The sequence below is a fragment of the Octopus bimaculoides genome, chromosome 21, assembly GCF_046866305.1.
Source record: "Octopus bimaculoides isolate indiv1 chromosome 21, ASM4686630v1, whole genome shotgun sequence".
Taxonomy (NCBI): Eukaryota; Metazoa; Mollusca; class Cephalopoda; order Octopoda; family Octopodidae; genus Octopus; species Octopus bimaculoides.
In genome coordinates, this window is record NC_142948.1 from 7297990 (window position 1) to 7323119 (window position 25130).

General features: G+C 38.7%; 1 protein-coding gene across 7 annotated transcripts in view; it reads right to left on the reverse strand.

The window, feature by feature from the left end:
- The window catches only part of LOC106882018 (spermatogenesis-associated serine-rich protein 2), a 132412-nt gene that overhangs the window by 83017 nt on the left and 24265 nt on the right, over positions 1 to 25130 (reverse strand). For 2 of the 7 annotated variants that reach the window (XM_089339357.1, XM_089339353.1), the window contains one exon: positions 25122 to 25130. This exon is cut by the window's right edge. The exons of the other annotated variants lie outside the window; for them this stretch is intronic. In XM_089339357.1, coding sequence (XP_089195483.1) covers positions 25122 to 25130 — 9 coding nt within the window. The remainder of the gene's footprint in view (positions 1 to 25121) is intronic. 7 annotated transcript variants of the gene reach the window in all.

Below are 25130 nucleotides of genomic sequence, written 5' to 3' on the forward strand. Positions count from 1 at the left end.
TCATACATTATCTCATAACTTTGAGATTTCGATGATGTGACTGTTTATTTTTAGTGGCATTATAGGGTAAGTACAAGAGGCCAGATCCAGTCAGTCTGAATATAAATCAGTTAAAATATTTTGTCTTGGTATGGCCAGTTTAAACGCTAAGGGACTAAAGCATGCCATCAGTGACAAAAAAAAAACAAGGGGGTTGGAACCACTGCTGCAGAGTATGATTTGAGGGATATTTAGCTGCTATTTCTAGCAAATCGTATGACCATATAGTAGCTCCTCAAGGAGTAAGCTAAGTACCATGGGCTGGTATCAGAAAGAGAGAGAGGGGGGTTGGGGCAGCTCTATCTTTCAACACTGTCAAAGTGTAGTTTAGCTGGCTTTATCTGATTCAGTCGCTGAGGAAGGAAAAACAGACCAAGACTTAAAGACTGTAAGAAAGTCAGGCAGAAAGAAAAAAAGAAAAAATGAAGGAGGGAGTGGAAGAAGGGTGGGGACAGAATCTATAAACCCTACTGTACAAGTCAATACTTAGAGGTTTCTCACTAAAATGAACAAATGTGTGTGTGTGTATGTGTGTGTGGATGTGTCTGCTTGTGTACTTGTGTGCCTGCATCTGTGTATGTGTTTGTATGTGTGTGTCTGTACATGTGTGTACGTGTTTGTGTGTGAGCCTGCATATGTATATGTGTGTGTGTGTCTACATGTATGTGTGTGTGTATGTATGCTTGCATGCCTGCTTCTGTGAGTGTGTGTGTGTGTTTGTGTGTGTGTGTGTGTGGCTACCTGCCTGTGTATGTGTGTGTGTATGTGTTGATGCCCACCTGTGTGTGAGTGTGTGTGTGTGTGTGTGTGTCTGTGTCTGCCTGTTCCTGCCTGTGCGTGTATGCATGTGTATGTGTGTCTGTCCATCCCTGCCTGTGTAGATATGTATGTGTGCATGTGTGTGAAAAAAATTGCTGACAAGAGTTAAATTTTCACTTTCCCACGGTGAAAGTCGTTGCCTGCATTTTGTTCTAAAATGTGGGATGGATAATATAGAAACAACACCGACCACAACAACATGAGCTAGAGCTATGACGAGAAGCATAAGGAATCCAAAGAAGGTACTAGAAATATTTCAATCAATAGACCTTATATACAACTACTACTCCCTAGACATAAAAAGACGAATGAGGAGTGTCTCTAAGTACGTGTGTGTTTATGCTCAATCAATCTATGTGTTCACACACACACACACACACACACACACACACACACACACACACACACTCACACATACCCAGTATGGTGTGATTTCTCTAAAAGATTTCTTCTACGATTATTCCTTTTACTTCAAATGGTTCCCCCCTTGTTGGATTGTGACAAATATAAGGGCCCCACTACCCATCTACACTAGAGGAATCTACATTGATTCCCTACACCCATCATCAAGGCCACATATTTATTTTATCGACCTCTCAGAAAGCTGAAAGGGGGCAAAAGTGGCCATTAATTTTTTTGTTTTTTTTTTTCCCCCACTTCTTTTCTTAATTATAATTTTTCGTTAATTGCTGCCTTATCTACCACTATGTCTCTCACATAAACACACACGCATACCAAATTTAATATGTGCATCTTTCTAAAACATGCATGCATATGCACCTGACATGTGCATAATATGCACAATATGCAAATACAGAAATACCGAAAGGGAATCACATGCGTGTTTATATATATAGACAAGTATTCCTATGTGTATTTGCCTGCAGTGAGTGTTTGCATATGCATGCAGTTTCGTTAGCACATGCTTACATGTAGAGAAATGCTGTCCTCCAAGATTATTAGAGACAGTGCAACTGTTTTGTAGAAGCTCACACATTCTTACATTCGCTGCCTGGCTATTCCTTGCTTCGGTAAAGGCTGCTGGTTCCTTTCTTCTTAACAACTATTTCTATTATTTCACTAATTCTTCTCTCAGGGGTTTTTTTTTTATTTCTCTTGTCTTTTTTCTTTTAATTAGCTACAGCCTGTCTGTCAGGCTGTATTTAACAGACGGTGCAGTTATGTGTTGAAGTCATAAAAAATAAGAAAAAAGACAAACCATGGAATCCTAATCGTTGCAATTGTTAAATTTAGTACCACAAATGCATTCTTAATCTTAGCTCTAAATCTTATAGTGTTGTGTTCTCTGGGTGGTATCGGTGCTAAACAGCAGAAATAGCAAGAGATAAGAGGATCAAAACTTTTAGTTAATTTCTCTTTATATTAAAACAGTCTTCATCAAATTCCATTGGCACAAGGGTTCCGCTACTCTTATTTTCAATCAATCCCACTACAGCTCTTCTTTGTAGAACCAGCCTTTGTAGAACACATATATAAATATGTGCATGTGCATGTGTGTGTGTGTGTGACAAGAAGAAGGCGGTGAGCTGGCAGAAACGTTAGCACTCCGGGCGAAATGCCTAGCGGTATTTCGTCTGCTGTTACGTTCTGAGTTCAATTTTCTGCCGAGGTCGACTTTGCCTTTCATCCTTCCGGGGTCGATTAAATAAGTACCAGTTACGCATTGGGGTCGATATAATCGACTTAATCCGTTTGTCTGTCTTTGCTAGTCCCCTCTGTGTGTAGCCCCTTGTGGGCAATAAAGAAATAAGAAGAATGCTTCCCAAGCACATGGTTCCTAGTTCAGTTCCACTGCATAGCACCTTGGACACGTGTCTTCTACTATAGCCTCAGGCCAACCAAAACCTTGTGAGTGGATTTGGTAGACAGAAACTGAAAGAAGCCTGTTGTGTGGATATATATATTTTTGTGTGTGTTTGTGATTAATCTCCAACCATCACTTGACAACTGATGTTGGTGCTTTTACATCCCCGTAACTTAACAGTTCGGCAAAAGAGACCGATAGAATAAGTACTAGGCTTACAAAGAATAAGTCCTGGGGTCAATTTGTTTGACTTAAGGCGTTGCTCCAGCATGGTCACAGTCAAATGACTGAAACAAGTAAAAGAATAAAAGAATATATATATATATATATATATATATATATATATATTTGACACAAATTATGGTTTTCTCCCCACTAAATTTACTCACAAGCCATTGGTTAAACCAGGACTATAGTAGAAGATATTTGGCTAAGGTGCCAAGCAGTGGGACTGAACCCAAAACCATATGGTTGAAAAGTGAACTTCTTAACCACACAGCCATACCTACACACACACAAAAACACACACACATACATATTCTTCAGTCAGTAGATGATGTAGTCATAGACATTTCCTGTTGATAGTTGGTGAAGGCGAAACAATATCCAACATAAGATAGAATCAATAGAGGAAATGAAACTAAAAGCCCTGCCATATGTAGTCACATCCGCTTCCGTTCTGAGTTCAATGCACCTTAGAGCTGACTCAGTCTTTTATCATATGAAGATCGATAAAATAAGTACCAGTAAAATACTTGTACCCATTTAATAGACTCAAAACTTTCAGAAATCGGTGACCATTGTGGATTCTTTTCTACTCTAGGCACAAGGCCTGAAATTTTGGGGGAGGACGGGCACCCGATTAGATCGACCCCAGTATGCAACTGGTACTTAAATTATTGACCCTGAAAAGACGAAAGGCAAAGCTGACCTCGGCAGAATTTAAAATCAGAACTTAAAGGCAGACGAAATACCACTAAGCATTTCACCTGGCGTGCTTACGTTTCTGCCAGCTTGCAACCTTATGACCATTGTGGATTGGCAGAATTTATTAGAGCATTATTTATTGCAGTATTTATTTTGGCTCTTTAGATTCTGAGTTCAAGCCTAACCAAGGTCAACTTTCATCTTGACTTTTATCAGACTGATAAAATAGAGCAGTGCTTCTCAAACTATCTGAAGTGGCGTACCAGCAGTTTTTTTTTTTTTTTTCCCAATGTGCCAGGGACTGGTAATATTTCTTAGTAATATTAATTTATACCAGAAACAATAATATATATAATGAATATAATAAAAGTTGAAAATTAGAAATATTAATGATTAATGTTTTCTAGTATCAGCCATCATATAAATAACATAGATGCTTTCTGTAAAATGATGATGGGTGAAGATGATGCGGATGACAACGATGAAGATGAGAATGATAACAAAGATGATGATGAGAACGATGAACATGATGACGAAGGGGCAATAATGATGATGTTGATGACAACAATGATTATGCTGTTGTCACTGCCAACAGTGATGATGACAACTGATGGTGGCGGTGATGACAAAGATGATGGTGATGGTAGTGATGGTGATGATGATGGTAGTGATGATGATGGTGATGATGATGGTGGTGGTGGTGGAGGAGGAAGTGATAATGATGACAGTGATGAGGATGATAGTGATGATGATGGTGGGGATGATGATGGGAGTGATGGTGATGATGATGATGATGATAGTGATGAAAAGGATGATGATGAAGATGATGAGGATTTCTATATAAGAAACTGAGACTATACTTTTGGAATTCAGGGAAAACAATTGAAAATAATTTATCTCAATTATGAGCTGACCTCAGCCATAAAGGGACACAGGGCAAATACCACAAAGTAGTTTATTTCGTCCAGTAACCTACCAATTCTGCCACCCACAACAATTGTTTATATCAAATATTTACAAAATCATCTACTTGGTGATGGAAGTGAGGAGAAAATTACAGTTAATTAGGTTGATTTGAGAAAGATGAAAGGTAAAAATCGATTTCTGCAGGATTTGAACTGAAAATGTAAAGAAACACATACAGTGTATATGTCATTTTTACCTCCAATCTCTCAAATCACACCATCATCATTAAAAGAGAAATAAAAGGAGAATATGTAAGATAATGTAGTCCAAAATAAACTTGAACAGAAGCATAATGCTGTCAAACATTGATAATATTAATGGTTTCTGGCATACATAGAAAGCTGCAAATTCTAGGGGAGAGATGTGGTCAATTAGATCAACTCTAATACAAGACTGAAATTTATATTGCTATTGGAAAACAAATGATAGCGCTGGCATATAGATGTCTCAGCTCTTACCAAGTTGGATAGCTATAGCTGGAATTATAGGTTTACCCAGTTAGGGCCAGCTTAAGGTTAAACAACATTATAGTGTAAATGTTCTTGAAAAACCGAGACAATGCAAGTTATAAGAAATAAAGACAGGTCAAATGTTAGCATTTTTATTTTATATTCCAATATTTCGGGGTTAAGATGTCCTGCTTCGAGAAAAAGAAATCAGAGATTTGGTGTTGTTATTTCTTTTTCCTAAATAGGGGGTCTTAACTCCAAAATATAGGATTCAAGGGCAAACCATTGACTTCTTATTTCTTTTTAATCAGTGTTTTGGCTTTAAAAAAAAACATAAAAACATTTACTCTAAAGCTACAAATTTTAGGGGAAAGATGTAGTCTATTAAATCAGCTCTCATATGTCATTGATGTTTATATTGCTATGGGGGAAGAGATAATAGTTCTGGCTGACAGCAGTCTCAGCTATTACCGAGTTGCAATCATTTGCAATAAGAAAATAACCTCATCTTTCATACATCAAAACAGAGATTTCTTAAATAAATAGAAACCCTCAGGTACAGGAAGTCTTAACATTTAGGCCTTTTGCAACAATCTGAGTAAGATGGCTCTATAGGAGTTTTTCCCAACCTATCCCGCCCCACTGTTGTATTTTGTATTTTGTCACCTGATTTATTCAACCTGTATAGTGAGAAAGCTATAAGCAAGATCGAGACTATTGCAGGGCTACAACTGGGGGAAAGGAATTATAACAATCTGAGGTACGCAGACGATATGGCTTTGTGGACACAGAAGAAAAGTTTCATGGATTGGTTAATATCATGACTGAGGAGAGTGGAAAGCTTGGATTGATGACTAACTACCAGAAAACCTTCTCAAGAAAGCACAGGCATCCGCATGTTGCTTGAGGGTGAATGGAATTGGGATAGAGCAGAAGGATGGTTTCATATATCTGGGAAGTTGGATAACATCAGATGGGAAGCTTAGATAAGGACATCAAGTACAGAATTGGATTAGTAAAGAAAACTTTTATGGATATGAGGAGCATTTTTTTTTTTTGTGCAAAGAGAATTGGAATGGAAGTCAAGAAAAGACTATTGAAGGGCTACATCTGGTCAGTGCTAAGTATGGATGTATGGAGTCTTGTATGGAGACTCCATACTAAGTATGGAGTCTTGGACAATAAGCAAAGTCATGGAGAAGAGACTCAAAGCTACAGAAATATATTTTTAATAATTTATCATAATTATTTCATACAAAAGAATCTACCAGTAACTCTTTTATTAAGTACTGAGTACCAAAAAAAAGTACATTATTGACCAAGCAAAGAAAAAAAATGAATGGCTTTAACCTTTTTGCATTCGTGTTACTTTATCAAACGTTCTTGTTATTTATTCACACTGTTTTCAATTAATCAGGCATTGTTTCTTAACTTTGAGTTGTTGATGATGTGCTTGCTTAGTTTTAGAATGACATTATCAGGTAGGCACAAGAGGCCAGAGCAAGTCAGTTTATGGCCAGTTTGAAAGCTAAAAAGTTAAAGAGACCTTTGTGCCTGCCTCTATGTGTGTGTGTATGTATGTATATGTTTGTGAGCATCTAATTATGTTTATATATATATGTTAAGTCTCTCTCTCTATGTGTATATTTCTGCTTGTGCATGCATATGTGTGTATGTGTGTGTGTGTGTGTGTGTGTATGTATGTATGTGTGTGCGCCTCCAATACCAAAACACATTGTCACCAAAAGCTGGTTGAATGTCCAGTCAGTCATGCCAGATCCTCAGCATCCAAACAGCCACACCCAGTCATCTCACTCCATGTGTGCTAATGTTTGGTGAGATAGAACTAAACACACCACAAAATTCAATGGAATATTCTTCACTTACTAACATTTACAGCAAAACATACTAAAAAAAAAAACAGAAAGAGAGAGAGAGAGAGAGAGCAGCAGCATCACTGCTTAGGAGATGAACTACAGCAATGTTTATCACAAACATGTCAAAACAGAAAATATCACCAACAAACATCAAACTCATATTTCTCGTTGATAAACTACGATTCCTGTATCCAATAAGGAAGTACTTGGTAATGTCCATCAGTTTGCAATGTTTGTGTTATTTACAAGCTAAAACATATAAATATCCATTTTTAGTACATGGTTTTTTGGGTTTTTTTTCAAACTTGATACACAAAATTCACCAAAATATTTATATTTACGCCAATGTGTGCAGCAAATAAACAACTTTGAGAATCGCTGTTCTAGATATAGTTGCTTGACCTGCTAGAAATAGAAGTAAATCTCTCTTAAATCAAACTATACTGTCTTTAAAAAAAAAAAGAGAGGGACATCTGAGAGTTTTATAAACCTGGAAGAACTTGAAAAACAGAAGAGAATTGCAGAAACTGTGGTTATCAAAGTCTCACTTTTTCCTAAATACATTTAATGAAATTAACTAAATTTGTCATTAAACTAATGTTTGGAACATAACCAAACAAAAAGGCTTTTATATAAATTATGAAGGAAAGCTTTAATTTAAATATGAATATTTTAAACAAGTGGTTTTGTATCATAGACACAGAGGTGGATTGGTATTATTGATAGGGTCAATGCTTTTGATAGAGAAGCAGAAACCAAGCACACATACAAAAACCCACCACACACACACACAGAAACACATACATACACACACATAGCTCTTCTGTTGGACACAAACAACTAAGCAAGAGCCAATGAGCAGGCCTACATTTGGTCGTCTGGCCTTCTAGAAATGGCAGCCAATTTTTTCTCAAACCACATAATACTGGATAATGTAGTTCTAAGTACATTATGTCTAAAAAATAAATCTTTAAAAAAAAAAGATGTTTGGGATGGCCATGAATGGAATGTCTATCTAATTGAGACTGACTTGGTGCTAAACTACAACAGCAACAATATAACAGCAGATGACTGATTGACTGTCAAGATACTCTGATGAAGCAATGCCTACAGCTGTAGATATAAAGGATGACAAAGTAGATGAAGGGAGGGGCTCAGAGAAAAGTGGGATCAGAAGAGGGGGGGGAGATTTCAACAAATGACAGATAAGAGGGACACTACATACATAATAATGCATACACCCACACATACATACACACATACTTATATACTTTCACACACGCATACATATATACATTCACACACACACACACTCCTCTTTACCCAATGTCTGTTTTGTAAAGAAATCATGGCATAGTTACATCTAGTGGCAATGGTTGAGATACGGGTGAGGGAGGTAGTTTATCTCCATAATGTTGACAAAATACTTGACAGTAGAACTAATGAGGGACCCTCCCTTACCAACTGGTTGCTCCACCTATGAGAAATAACAGCCAAATTTTTATCAAACCAGACTCGGCTATAGTGGTTCCCGACCAGGGTCTATATAAGATTTCATCATTAAAATTTATGTGTAATAAATCAGTTACACTTCTACAATACACAAGATATTTGAACAATTTTTTTTTATACAGTTCCTAATAATTCGTCGTCGTCATAGTCACACTATCAGTTGTGTTGCTGTCTTGAGCACAATTGAACACACCCATACATATTTCAGAACTGGGTTTAATACAGGTATGACCTGGTGTCTCTGTCATCATTTAACGTCCATTTTCCATGCTGATATGGGTTGGACGGTTTGACAGGAGCTGGCCAGCTAAAGACCTGCCTGGGCTCCAAGGTCTGTTTCACATGGTTTCTACAGATAGATGCCCCTCCTTATGCCAACCACTTCACAGAGTGGACTGGGTGTTTTTTGGGGGGTTTTTTATGTGACACCAACATGGGTGCTTTTTATGGGATACCAGCACCCATGAGCCTGCAAGATAAGGATTGCTAACCTGAAGAGGGATGTAGGGGACAACCAATTATTTTTGCTTAGCTGAACGTGTCTTCCCAAGCACTGCAAACCACCAGAAGCCTCAGCCCCTTGTCATCTCCTCTGTGAGGCCTGACGTCTGTAGATCCTTTCTCACCACTTCATCCCATGTCTTGAGGGGTCTATAATAGGATTTTTTTTTAATAACTAACAAATGAATGGTTATGGGAGGAAAGGGGTCCACGGGAGTAAAATAAAACTCAAAGGGCCAATAGGAAACAAATGGCTGAGAAACACTGCTTTACTATTTTAGAAAAGAAAAAATGGACACCATTGAATGGGTTTGAGACATTTTAGCAGAGCTGTTTTGGTGCCACCCATTTGGTGCCACCCATTTGGTGCCACCCATTTGAGGCTGACTTACAACAGATGCTTTAATATTTCTCTCATTCTATCTCTCTCTCCCTTCCCCTCTCCCCCTCACTCTCTCCTCTCTATTCCCTTTCCCTCTCTCTTTCTCTTCTCTCTCTTTTCCCTCTTCCTATCTCTCTCTCACTCTCTTCCTTCTCTTTCTCTTTTCTCTCTGTGCTTTCCCTCTCCTTCTCTCTCTCCTCCATCTTTCCTTCTCTCTTCTATCCCCATCTCTCTCTCTGTTTCTCTCTCTCTCTCTGTTTATGTATATGAGTATATTTCTTTTAGCAGTATGAGAAGAGGGAACATGTTTATGTCAATTAAGGCCAATTACACTCAATTAATCAATTGTAATCCCTCTCCATATGTGTGTATGTGTGTGTGTATTTCTACACATGCATGTGTGTGTGTATGTGTGTGTGTGTTTGTCTCCTGTGCCAAAGAAGTAGTCACTGAAACACATTCAAAGGCCACTCAGCCATACCCAAACGACAGAAAACAAAAACTAATTTTCATACCTTCCTGTCTTCCAACAGACATTAGTATGTAACTAAACAACACAAACACACACACACACACACACACATAATTCTGCTTGCTCCAGATGTTTGACCTAATTGACAAAATAGCTATTTCCACACCTATTTCATGGGTGAATGCTTAAACATGTAGTAGTGATATCATCCAACTGTAAAATATTACTGACCCAACAAAATTATCCCCATCGATGCAAACATGGACGTCATCATCATCATCATCATCATCATCATCATCATCATCATCAGCAGCAGCAGCAGCAGCATCACTATCACTATCTACATCACCATCAACACCATCAACATCAGCGTCACCATTTCACATCTGCTTTCCAGGCTAGCATGGATGGCTCATCATGGCCCAAGACTCCTCCCAAAGAAACCAGCACTCATGCATGTCTTAGGCCTGGTTTCTAAGGAGCGATGCCCTTCTTTGCACCAGCCACTTTACAGAGTGTATTGAGTGTATTTTCTTGTGGATGAGACAGAACTAGAGGAGCCACATAACCCTACACTTTCTTTTAATTTTTACACATAAAACACCAACAAATAATAATTATTATTATTATTCTTTCTACTCTGTTTTCTACTCTGTGTTTGAGAAGACACATCAAGCTACGTGAAAACATAGCTGTGGCCAGTGCTGGTGACATGGTAAAAGACACTCGTGCCAGTGACACGCAAAAAAGGCACCAGGTACACACTGTGGAGTGGTTGGCATTAGGAAGGACATCCAGTGGGGGAAACCAAGCAAAAACCAACTGGAGCCTGGCACAGCTCACCAGTTCCAGTCAAACAATCTAACTCATGCCAGCATGGAAAACAGACGCTAAATGATGATGATGATATATAGACATATATATATTACTCTTTTTTTCTTTTACTTGTTTCAGTCATTTGACTGCAGCCATGCTGGGGCACCGCTTTTAGTCAAGCAAATCGCCCCCAGGACTTATTCTTTGTAAGCCTAGTACTTATTCTATCAGGCTCTTTTGCCGAACTGCTAAGTTACGGGGATGTAGACAAAACAGCTTCAGTTGTCAAACGATGTTGGCAGGACAAACACAGACACACAGACATACACACACACACACACACACACACGACAGGCTTCTTTCAGTTTCCGTCTACCAAATCTACTCGCAAGGTTTTGGTCGGCCCGAGGCTATAGTAAAAGACACTTGCCCAAGGTGCCACGCAGTGGGACTGAACCTGGAACCATGTGGTTGGTAAGCAAGCTACTTACCACACAGCTACTCCTGCGCCTATATATATATATAGCATCAGTTGTGGCGTGCAAGAGAGACGATTGCGCTGGTATGGACATGTGGTGAGAATGGAGGAGGATAGCTGCGTGAAAAAGTGCCACACCCTAACAGTTGAGGGAACCCGTGGAAGAGGTAGGCCCAGGAAGACCTGGGCTGAGGTGGTGAGGCAAGACCTTCGTACATTGGGCCTCACCGAGGCGATGACTACGGACCGAGACCTTTGGAAATGGGCTGTGCGTGAGAAGACCCGGCAAGCCAAGTAAGATCGTTGCCAGTGCCCCTGGACTGGTTCTTGTGCGGGTGGCACATGAGATGCACCATTTTGAGCGTGGCCGTTGCCAGTACCGCCTGACTGGCTCCTGTAGGATTTTCGAGCGAGATCGTTGCCAGTGCTCCTGGACTGGCTTGTGCGGGTGGCACATAAAAGACACCATTTCGAGCGTGGCCGTTTTCGTGCGGGTGACACGTAAAAGCACCCACTACACTCTCTGAGTGGTTGGCGTTAGGAAGGGCATCCAGCTGTAGAAACTCTGCCAAATCAGACTGGAGCCTGGTGTTGCCATCCGGTTTCACCAGTCCTCAGTCAAATCGTCCAACCCATGCTAGCATGGAAAGCGGACGTTAAACGATGATGATGATATATATATATATATATATATATATATATATATATATATATATATATATATATATATGCGAGTAAAAATAAATACAAAAAAGGTGGGGTTTTTTTGTATGATTGTGTATAGAGGAATATATTATTTTGCTTAAAAGAGTTCCAACACTGTCTGTTTTTTATGTTTTATTTATATTCCTGCAGAACTAATGTGGGGTATAGAATATGGAATATACAATATATAATATGATATACAATATACAATATAAAATAAAATAAAATAAAAATGGATGGCACCATGAAAGAAAGTATTGAATGTAGATGAAATATTGAGTGTTCAATATAAAGGATCAAGTATATAAATATATAAATATAAATATATATATATAAAGGCGACTCGAGTTTCAGGGCTATTTCCCTTCGTCATGGCCGGTATATATACACACACACACACACACACACACATATACATACATACACAAACACACATGACAGTCTTCCACACAGTTTCTGTCCACCAACCCACTCACAAGACTCAGGATTATAGTAGAAGACACTTGCCCAATAGGCCATGCAGTGGGAATTGATCCTGCAACGACACTGTTGCAAAGCAAGTCTCTTAACCACACAACCAAACATTAAAATATATAAAATGAAATTCATAAATAAACGTTAATCTACATTAAGAATAAAAATGTAGGGCAAAAAAAAACAAAAAAAAATACTACCTAGCTGGATTCCTTAAGGGCAGGTAGTAAAAGGGATCGGGAGTGATAGTGTACAGCAGACCTATTTAAAAAGGGAGAGCTGTAGATAAAGAACTAGGTTAAGGAATATCAACCCAGAAGAACAGTGATGGGAAAACTAGATTAGTGGGAAGAGAAGAGAAAAAATACGGCAAATAAGTAAAAAAAAGAAACAATATATTTAAAAGTTGACACTACAAGAGGAAATCAAGGCGGTTTTTATTTAGGTGAATCTTCTTAACATATCTCTGGTTCTTATAAATGGGGAGAGAGAGTGAGAGAAGGGGAAGAGAGAGTGTGTGTATGAGAGAAAGAGAGAAAGGCAGTGTGTGTCAGACAGACAGGCAGAAAGACAGGCTATATGTGCGTGCGTACGTATGTGTTTGTGAGAGAGAGAGAGGGTGTTTGTGAGAGAGCGAGAGAAAGAGACAGACAGAAAGAGTATGAATGTATGAGAGAGACTCAGTGTGTGTGTGAGAGAAGGGTATATGAGTGTGTGTGAGAGAGAGAGAAAGAATGTATGTAAAAGAGGGAGAGCGGTGTGTGTGTATGTATATATATATATGTGTGCATGTGTGAGAGAGAGTGTATGCTAGTGAGAGAGGGAATGTGTGTGTGTGTGTGTGTGTGTGTGTGTATCTCCGAGGGTGTGTATATGCTGCGATGGAGAGGTAAAAAAATAATAAAACCCATCGACCCTTCTCCTTCGCGCGCAACATCGATGGCTGTCAACATATTTCTTTAGCGACAAACCTGAACTTCTGCAGTAAACGTGTTTTGTACATAGACTTTGCCGTCTGATAATTACCTTCTTCGCTGACAGAAACAATCTTAGCGTCCGTTGTCACTTCTCTTCGTTTTATTTTTGACGTTGCATTTCCTTCCGTTCTGTCTTTCACTCACTCGTTTTAGTCATTAAGACTGCGGCCATGCTGGAACACCGCCTTCAAGACTTTTTAATTGAACGAATCGACCCCAGTACTTTTTTTTTTTTTAAAGTCTAGTAATTATTCTATCGGTTTCTTCTGCCAAACCTATAAGTTACGGGGACGTAAACACACCAGCATCGGTTGTCAAACGGTGGTGGGGGACAAACGTAAACACAAACACACACATAAACACACACATGACGGGCTTCTTTCAGTTTCTGTCAAAAAAATCCACTTACAAGGCTTTGGTCAACCGGAGGCTATAATAGAAGACATACTCAAGGTGCCTCACAGTGGGACTGAACCAGAAACCATGTGAATATACAATCGTATTGCATAATGCTGAGTATGCATTAATGATACTACATGGAGATTACGAAACAGCTGTAACCATGAAAATCATATGGAAATAAAAGCTCTATTCACCTCTCATACCCACTAACTCTATGCTACCTGCACTCTTATACACAAGTGAGATGTGGGCTACTACAAGGAGGATAGAACACTGCTTATGATACAAAGGGCTATGGAAAGATCCATGCTAGGAACATCATTAAGAGAGCACATTTGAAATTAGATAATCTGCAAATGGAGTGGAGTGAATGATGTCATTGCAGAGTACGGAAAACACAAGTTTTGCTGAACTGGACATGTTGCAAGGTTCAGACAACAGGTGGACCTGTGCAGTTGCTAAGTGGTATCCAAGAGATTTTTATATGGTCTTTGGAAAGTTGTTTTTATGGGGTGAGTGGACCCTACCATTTACTACAAACAAACATTTTCACAGATTATTTCTATCTCATTCTCAGTATAGAAAGATATGAGAAAGTATGGTCTTAAACCCTTTTCTCTCCCACAGATAAACAACAACAAAAATAAAAATAAGTGATAGAAAAATTAGGTAAAATATGACCTCAGTTTATTCTCATAATGCTGCCCCCTAGACTTGTTAGATATCCAAAATAATGTTTGTCAATGTCTTAACTTCCAAAATTAGTTTTTCAAGAAATACAGACACCATATAAGGAAGTATGAGCCCCAAATCCCATTCTCTGTCCCTCAGATAAACAACAACAATAACAAAAATAAATGATTAAAAAAAACGAAGTGAGATGAGACTTCATTTTATTCATCATGTTGTCCCCTACACTTGTTAGATGTCCAAAATATTGTTTGTTAATGTCTTAAGTTCCAAAATTAGTTTTTCAACTTATCTGATGTAAAGTATTCATTCCATTTCTTTATCAACTGACTACAACCACACAAGACTTAGAAACTGTAATCTAAAGACAGAGAAATATTTGAAATGGCAAAGAAAGGAATCATAGCCAGCTGTATCTACCAGTGACGTTTGCAGGATACATGATACATTGACTTAGAATCTAGTGTGATAGTGTGTGTGGTATAATGATTAGGGCATTTGGCTCATTATCAGAAGGTCTTGGGATCAATTCCTTGATCGGGTACTACATTGTGTCCTTGAGCAAGGCACTTCATTTGTCTTAGAATTTAGCATGAATGTGAGTAGCATGGTGGTTAGGGTGTTTGGCATATTATCATAGGGTCTTAGGATCAATTCCTGGCCCAGATACTACATTGTGTCTTTGAGCAATCCAGCTGTAGGAAGTACTAACTGGGTGCTGGTGTTGCCATCTTTTCCTCTTGTTGTCACATCATGGATATTCTGCTCAGTCATTCAGCTCACTGCTTTATTCGACAAATAAATAATAATCCTTTCTACTATAGATACAAAGCCTGAAATTTTGAGCAGGGGGGGGGGGGGTCAAGTTGATTACATCGACCCCAGTGCTCAAGTGGGACTTATTTTATCAGTCCTGAAAGGATGAAAGGCAAAGTCAACCTCAGCAGAATTTGAACTCAGAACGTAGAAATTGACAAAGGACAAAATGCTGCTAGACATCTTGCCCGGCATGCCAATGTTTCTGGTAGCTCATCACCTTATTCGATAAATGAATAATAATAAAGTATATCCTCATTCAGTTTAACCCTTTAAACATTCAGATTACTGTCAAATGTAATGCTGATTTATTCGCACTGTTTTGGATTAATCATGCACAGTTTCATTCAGATAACATTGGTCTATTTGAAACACTGCTTCGTAGTGGGATTGAACCTGGAACCCGAGTATTAGCAAGTTTTGATTCTAACATTCTTAGATTTACACCAACTTAACCATCTGAGATTCTTCAGCAGTTTTTTTTTTCTTTTTGTCTTTGCTAAATACTGACCGCTTAGCCAGGCACGAATGTAGTGATAATATTTCAAAGAGCCTGTAAATGACCAAAGTAACAGGTTACTGAACCACCAGCGAATGGCAGTGGTTCATATCCTGTAGCTGGCATTCTATCGTGCCCATAACCTAGGCACTTAACTTTCATTGGTTGATACTTAAGTATTTCTAAGCAGGTTGTAGTTTAGTCTCTGGTCAACACTGGTCAATGACCATCCTGTCTTTTCAGACAGTTTATCTTTTTTTAACTTTTAGCTTTTACTTGTTTCAGTTTGAAAGCAGAACACCTAGGGTGAGAGTTTTCTACCATATCCTCATTGTAAGTAAAATTTGATACATGAAAACTGTGTAGAAGCCAGTCACATACACACACAAATTCTTATTTGTACCTATCATCATACTGCATTAGGTTATGTACCAACAAATTTACATGAAAAAAAAAAACTGATGCAGATTCTCCAAATCCAATCTACTGGTGGCACAAGAAGATTTCTAAGACGTTCCAAAGCTTCTCCATCTTCCATCTGAGATTCTGTTAGCAACCAGCTTGAACTCTCTTAAGAACTTAAATGAAACTCAAAGAAAACACATACACACACACACACACACATGATGATTGCCACGTCTAGTCAGGTGATAGCCATCTCACGTTCAGCCTGATTATTCTGATTTACTTTCACCCTAGCATGAGCGTGGGATATGACTTTTTACACCACACATCCATCACTATAGGACTTCATAGAGTACAAAATGGATCATGAAATGAAAAGATAATGAGACATCTGTACATCATTGGATTTAAGTAACAGAAGCTTGTACAACATTTTTGCCACTCTTTCAGTCGCAACAGTAGGTTCCACTGATAAGCTTTGCAAGATGACTGACACAATTTTGACTGATAGGTTTTATGTCAGAGTATTTTTCTCCTCAAAGAGCTCCCTTCCCCCTATGGCTTTGTCCAAAATAACAGAAGCCCCTTCTACCTTTGGGGAATCTATTTAACCCTTTCAATACCAACCTGGCCAATACCTGATCTGGCTCTGAGTACAAATGTCTTGTTTTCAAAAGTTTTGAATTAAAATCTTCCACCAAAACTTAGTCACAATTTATGTTCCTAACACCAGCTTAATGATAACTAAGTTATTTTACTAAATTCTTTGTCATATTTAAAATTAATTGAAAGGAAACACAGAGCATCTCAAAAGAAATATGGTAACAAAAAGGTTAATCCACAAATGGGACTTTGACAGGTAGTACAGTTCTGGGTCAGAAGAGACCTGAGAGTAATGATAATGAGAGGTGACACCATGCTCCCTACAACAACAGAACTCTCAAGCAGGAGATTCACCACTGGATGCAGTTCAATGGCATACTCAGAACAGATGGAGAGACAGACAGACAAAGATATGGTCCCTCACACTCGTTTACATCTACACCAATAAAATGGTGCTCTTGGGTTTTTTTTAGTAAACGTGTCACAATCTGAAAGATGGTTTTTAGGAAAAGAAATCAACCAGATAACTCACACAAGACAAATGCAATCAATAAGTGGAACAGTAAAAATATGCAAAACTTTTCTCAAGTTTGTAATGTGAATTTTTCTTTCATTATCTACATTCCAACAATGGAGCTTTGTATCTTTGTTAGAAACCAGCTCCTTCCTAACAGGAATATTCCATATAACTAAAAACAGAAGAAACAATACCTTCTTACATATGTGAATATATGTGCATCTTTGTGTGTGTGTGTGTCTGTGTGTGCATGTTTGTGTGTACAAGTGTGTTGTTGAGAAACATTTCTCATAAACCAGTGCATCAAACAAAAATACCTTGCGGTGTGTGTGTGTGTGTGTGATCATTTCTCTCTGTGCATGTGTTTCGTTGAGAACATTTCTTAAAAACCAGTGCATCAAACAAAAATACTTTGTAGTGTGTGTGTGTGTGTGATCATTTCTCTCTGTGCGTGTGTTTCATTGAGAACATTTCTTAAAAACCAGTGCATCAAACAAAAATACTTTGTAATATTTGTTTAGCCTGAGTTGCACAGACACTGCTATTGTCAATCTCGATCTCTGGTCTCTCGCTTCAGAAACGCAATGAACCAATGATTGACTCGTTGGAAGCTTGTACAACCAGAACTAACACGGATGTTCACAAATTGTGTGATCAAATAAAATAAATAAATAAATAAATCACGTGACGTTAATGAATGTATAAATGAATGGATGGATGACATGACATTACCTCTGCCCACACGAAAACCATTCATAACAAATAGAGTACCAATAAAAGTAGCCTGGCAGTGGTTTGAATTGAATCCTTGTAAAGTGAGCAAAACAATTTGTCAATTAAGCTGGCTTCAGTATGAAGACCATCAAGACTAAAAGAGGAAAAACTAAGAATGGCAACAGAAGTAAGTAGAGAGGAGACAGTGAAAGGCAACATATGTATGTGAGAGAGAGGAGGGGACAATGAGGCAATGTGTGTGTGTGTGCATATGTGTGTGTTGTAAAGTGAGAATGAGAGAGAGGAAGAGAGAGTGAGAGAGCAAGAGAGACAATGAAAGGCAACATATGAGTGAAAAGAGATAGTGAGAGAGAGAAGGAGAGACAAGAGCGAAAAGAGATGAGAGAGAGATAGAGAAAGACACACAGAGAGGAGGAGAGACAGAGAAAAAGAAAGGTGAAAGTGGAGAAAAGAGAAACAGAGAATGAGAGAGAGGAAAGAGAATGGAGAAAGTGAGAGAGAAAGAGAGAAGAGAGAGAAGAGAGAGAAAGAGAGAAGAGAGAGAAAGAGAGAAGAGAGAGAGAGAGAGAGACCGAGCAATTGAAAATGTATTTTACATTCCTCGTCTCTCTGGTACATGTAACAATCAGGGTGAGGGGCAAGAGTGAATATTTCCAGTGTCGGAGCAAAGTTACTGGCTGTAAGCAGCCCTCCTATGATATACAAGTATAACCCACAAGTTTGTTGTTCTAAACACCACCATATCTCCACCTACTGAAGAACAAAACTGTATACTTGACACACACACAGAGCCTTATTGTAAAGAGTAAAAGGGTCATCTTGCATTTTAAGTAACTTGATTTCATTACATAGGTGACCCAGGTCAGCCTGTGATGAATGGGAGATGCATGGGCTTGTGTTCTATAATATATTGAGTGACAGTGTTTGTATATCAGTAATTTTTTTGTTCTTTTACCTCTTAGTCATTTGAATGCGGCCATGCTGGAACACTGCCTTTAGTCGAGCAAATCGACCCCAGGACTTATTCCCGTGCAGGTGGCATGTAAAAAGCACCATCTGAACATGGTTGATGCCAGTGACCCCTGACTGGCTCTTGTGCCGCTGGCACATAAAAAGAACCCACTACACTCTCGGAGTGGTTGGCATTAGGAAGGGTATCCAGCTGTAGGAACATTGCCAGATCAGATTGGAACCAGGTGCAACCACTGGCTTTCCAAACCTCAGGCAAACCGTCCAACCCATGCCAGCATGGAAAACGGACATTAAACGATGATGATGATGATGATGATGATGATGATGATGATGATTGAGCTACTAATTCATAGGTTTTGAGTTCAAATCAACAGGAAGTATTTTGTTGTATCTTTGGGAAGAACACTCAATTCTATGCATGTCAGATCTGTAGATATTCGAAGTAAGCGCCAATTCTTATGAAAACATTATCTCTAAAAGACTGGCATCCCATTTTTAGGAGAAATTTATCTTGGGAACATCAAAATAACTGCATCAAGATTTGAACTATCCTTTTGAGTGTCAACCACTCAGAGAAAACCTCTATGCAACTTTCTAGAAATAGCAGCCAAATGCCTTTCCGACATTACCATCTTTAAGCAAAAGGAAGGACACACTAGATTACTATGGCCCTTAATACATTGTTTGAAAAATAAGATGGGAAAGTCATGGTTGGAATGCTTTGATTGGAGAACTGCTTGATCATAGCTGACCTGTATTTATAACCAACAGCAATTCTTATGTGCCAACGGTTGGTCTTATTTAAAAAAGGAACAGAGAAGAGATCAGTGGGGTGGGGAGTGGGTTATCGAGAACGAAAAGGAAAACACTGGCTTCTCATATTGCTTCATTAGTACCAGTCAGTGGTTGGTCAAAGTGAATGTGTGACACTGTAGTAGTAGTGGTAGTTGTAATGAAGGTGGGGATGACGGTGGGGTGGGGATGACGGTGGTGGTGGTGGTGGTGGTGGTGGTGGTGGTAGTAGTGTGTTTGTTAATGTAGATGTGATGGTGATGGTGGTAGCAGCAGCAGCAGTAGTAGTAGTAGTTGTTGTAGTAGTAGTGGTGGCGGTGGTGGTGGTGGTGGTGGTGGTAGTATGGGTGTCAGTGTCAGGTTGGTGATGGTACAGGCAGCACTGTGTCAGTGGGTCATAGTAGCAATAATGATAATGATGTGTAGTAGTAGCAGTAGTAGCAGTAGTAGCAATCTCCAATGATACAGATGTCACCAGTGTTAAGCTTGGCTTGGCTGATGGGTGATAACAAACAAAGTGGCAGACAGGTGGATGGTGTTGACAAGTGATATACACACATGGCCAGGTGGGTTAAGGTAACATTGGCGGGGTGAGTGACAATTGCATAAACATTCTTTGAATGACAGAGAGAAACACAAGTGTACTAAAGCAGAAGGGGGGTGTACTAAATGACATAACATGAAAACAAAAAAAAAAATTCATCATCATCATTTAAGTCAGTGGTTCTCAACCAGAGTCCATATGGCCCCTGAGGGTCCATGTATAGTAAATTGGGGATCCACAATAGCATTTTAAGGACCCTTGACAAAATTTTGCTTTAGATGTATGTATTGGTATGTATTGCAAGAAACGGTGGTACTTTTTGGTTATCTCACCCCATTAAAAAAATTGCCATTAAAATATTGGGTTATGTCCCCACTAAAGAATTGAGTTAATGTGGTGACAAAAGATTGAATTAAAAGGGTTAGATCCTTTTGATTCCATACTTCAACACCTTGTTGACTTTCAGCCTCCTCAATAGTCAATGGTATGATTTGTTATAAAAAATGTTATCAGATTCAATAAGATGTTTAATCTTTTCAGTTTACATGTTTATTAATCTTTTCAGTTTACATGTTTATTAATTTTTTCAGTTTTGTATGATTTGTTATAACCTGGGTTCTCATCCTAAGGTATTTTTGATGTTGTTATTATTATTATTATTCAGGTCACTGCCTGGAATCGAACTCAGAATCTTGGGGTTAGTAGCCTGCACTCTTAACCACAACACCATATGCCCGTGAGCATATTATTATTATTATTATTATTTAGGTCACCCAGGTTCGAAATTTTCCCCAAGACACCTGATGAAGGCTGGAGAGTATATCAACAAACAAGATGAGGACGAATATCCATCAAATGTAAATAAAGTAAATAATGTTAAAAAAGTACTGGGGTCGATTCATTCGTTTGGCTAAAAATTCAAGGCGGTGCCCCGGCATGGCCACAGTCTAATGACAAGTAAAAGATAAAAGGTACACACACACATTACAATAGAGCGTTTGAGGACTGAGGAGAAAATGTAAGTTTGTAACTTTGAAATAACATATTTGTTCTTTAAGTGTTTAAAGGAGTAGAAAGAGAAAAGATGGAAGACAAAAATTATGAAGGATGGAGAGGAAAAAGAGAGAACAAAAGAGAAGAAAATAGCAGGGGGGGTGGAGGGGGTAAAAAAGGAAAACTAAAACTAATGAAAAAAAGACAGGAAAGGAATAAATTTTGAAAGAAAGAGAAAGAAGAAAAGAGCAAGCAATATGAGAAGTAATAAAGAGTTAGGGCAGACATAACGGAACCCTTCTTTCTTCCTTCCTTTCTTCCTCCCTACGACTGAGGAAATGGAAAAGTGGTGGGCGGAGGCGGTGGTCTATTAAGGCGGACGGTGGGAGGGAGGGAAGAGGGTTCGAACGTACCTCTCTCTCTCACACACACACACTTACCCGTCCATCAATCCACCCACCGAACTGTTTCAAGTTCGTATAGTGTAAGCTAACAACGGTAGAGGAAGAGGTGGAGAAGTTCGGTGTATGTGATGACGATGATGACGATGACGATGATGACGATGATGATGATGATGATGATGACAAAAGATAATAGTGAGAACTACAATGATGGGTGTTGCAAACGGGAGTATTGTTGTTGAGTTTGTAAGAAGATGGAGTCGAAGAAGATAGGGAGGACGGGAGAACGATGTTATTCACGAGTAACATCGTTTGTGTTTTTGTTTTTGTACATTTTTTTGGTTCGTCTTGGCTGTATATATTTATTTTATTCTATTTTTTTTTATTTCGTCTTTTCTTTACTCACAGAAAGTTTATTTGGGTTTTTTTTTTATTATTATTATGTTTTTTACTTTATTACTCTACCGATGCATAGATATTTGACACGTTAGATGTAGTTCTGTGGATGGTTGTGGGTTAGAATTGAGGCTGAAGACGAAAATGGGGGAGGTGGTGTTGCTCGAAGTGAGGAGGAGGAAAGGGTGATCTTACCAGCAGCAGCAGCAGCAGACTTTTAGTCAAGTACATGAGAAAGAAAGGGAGTACAAAGGGATACACCAACGAATCATTCTTAAAGTATATCTCACACACACACACACACACACGTATGTTTTCTGTAGTATATTTTAGCCATCGTATTTATTACCTAACTGGAGCCTTATATACATATGCTCTGCAACTATATATATATATATATATATATATATATATAATTATTACAATTAAAAGGGTAAAGGTTTATCAATTTATTAATTTATTAATAAATCAACAATTAATAATTTTTACCAATATATATATATAGGAACGTTGCTTCCCAACCACATGGTTCCACGTTCAGTTTCACAGCGTGACACCTTGGACAACTGTTTTCTTGTGAATGGATTTGGTAGACGGAAACTGAAGGAAGCCCGTCGTATATGTGCGTGTTGTGTGTATGTGTGTGTGTGTGTGTGTGTGTGTGTGTGTGTGTGTGTGTGTGTGTGTGTGTGTGTGTGTGTGTGTGTGCCTGTTTGTCCCCACCACCATCGCCGCTTGACAACAGGTGCTTGTTTACGTACCCGAAACTTAGCAGTTCGGCAAATAAGTTCAATAGAATAAGTACCAGGCTTTACCAAAAATAAAAGTACTGTGGTCGATACAATCGACTAAAAATTCTTCAAGGCGGTGCCCCAGCATGACCGCAGTCTAACGACTGAAACAGGTAAAAGATAAAAGTATATATATATATATATATATATATATATATATATACACACAGGTCGTCGTCTACTTACGACCACAATCGGTTCCGACTGATTGGTCGTAAATTGACCTATATATAGGCTTACATAGCTTTGTTTTATATTTTTACATTCTTAAGGTACATTCTCAGGTAAAAGTCACACACAGCATTCCATATCATACTACAAGTGTTATTTAAGAGTTTCCAGTAATCGTCTAATAAACAAATACAAGGTTGCCTCGATGTCTCTGCGACAGGATATTCATCCAACACTTGGGATAACCACACTGGTGATTAAAAACCAAACTTAGGGTAAGCGTTTGTTAGCTGGTGTCATTCGTAGACGGGTTAATTTCTAAGAAATTAAACCTATTAGATTTCAACTGGACTCCCGGCAGAGATACACATCCTGTCAACCACTAAGGGACATGCTCAAGTGGTTAACGCAAGCAAATTTGTGGTATTGAGCAGAATATTTGCAAACTTCTGAACCACACAGCCACATCTGGACACATTGAAAAACACTGAATCATGCCATCCAGTGAATACAATGCTTGAAAAATATACGGGGATGGCCATGGATGGAACGGGGTTTCTAAACCCTAACCCTAACCCTAACCCTGACCTAGAGCTAAGCAGCAACAACAACAACAACAACCATCACTCAAGTATCCCTCAGTCATTCATTTCTCCTCTGTTTGTCACCCACGTCATGTCTGCCACCGATCCTTCAGTCACTCCTAGAACATCATCCCTCTGGAATTTTCTACCTGCCCTTGGTAACCTTGTAGTTACTGACTAGCAACAATTTCAAAAGAAACATTACCAGCAATTTTGTTGGTCTTGGAGAAACCCCTAAAAGCCTTGAGAACTGTCCCTTCAAACAGACCAAATATCTTTTTATTTTTTACTTGTTTCAGTCATTGGACTGCAACCATGCTGGAGTATAGTGCCTTTAAGGGTCTAGTCAAATAAATCAACCCCAGTATTCCTTTTTTTGAAGCCTGATGCTTTTTCGATTAGTTCTTTCTGCTGAGGTACTCAGTTCTGGGGACATAAACAAACCAACACTGATTGAAAAGCAGTGTAGGAGACATACACACACATATACACACAACACACACACACACATATATATATATGCACACGCACACACAAACATACACACAACAGATGATGGGTTTTCACAACAGAGTCTCCCCACCAAATTCACTCAAAAGGGATTGGTTGGCCCAAGGCTATAGCAGACGACACTCAAAGTGCCGTAGCAGGAGTGAACCTGTAACCAGATGGTTGCAAAGTGAGCTTCTTAACCAAAAAGCCATGCAAACTTGCACCGATGTAACTTCTTTTTTTTTTTTTTTTTGTAATTTCTAAATATCCACCCCTCCCTCCCTCAAGCACATCCTTTAACTTTTTCGCGTTTTAACCCAATCATATTCAACCCAAACATTAATCCTGTTTCATGTTCAAACCAACCAGATCTGGCTTCTTATACCTACCCTTCGATATCATTCTAAAAATAAGCAATCACATCATTGAAATCTCAAAGCTCTGAGATAATGATCGACTGATTTTTTTTTAAATGAGTATAAATAAGCATTGTATTTAACAGAATAATTCTTACGTTAAAGAGTTAAGTACACTCGAACCTTTTAGAGTAAAACAGCTTTTTTCACTTACTCATGCACACACACACACGCACACACACACACACACACACACACACACACACACACAACACACCTAGTTTAATGTTTATAAAGTACATCATACAAAAGACAATGTTCTGGTTACGTGACACCTGCCAACAAATGAATGTACCTGAGGGCAATGAGAGATCTGAAGTGAATTTGTTGCCCACACAAACATGGCTCGGTCGACAACATTGTCCATAAAACTATGCTTTTATTCTTTTAGTCAGGTGATTGCGCCCATGCTGGAGCACTGCCTTAAAGGGCTTCTAAGTTGAAGAAATCGACCCCAGGACTTATTCTATGCCAAGAAACAGAGATGTAAACACAGCAACATCGGTTGTCAAGCAATGGTGAGGGGACAAACACGAAGACATAAATATATACACACACACACACACACACATATATATATATATATATATATATATATATATGACAGGCTTCATTCAGTTTCCATCTACCAAATCCACTCACAAGACTTTGGTCAGCCTGAGGCTAGAGTAGAAGACACTTACCCAAGGTGC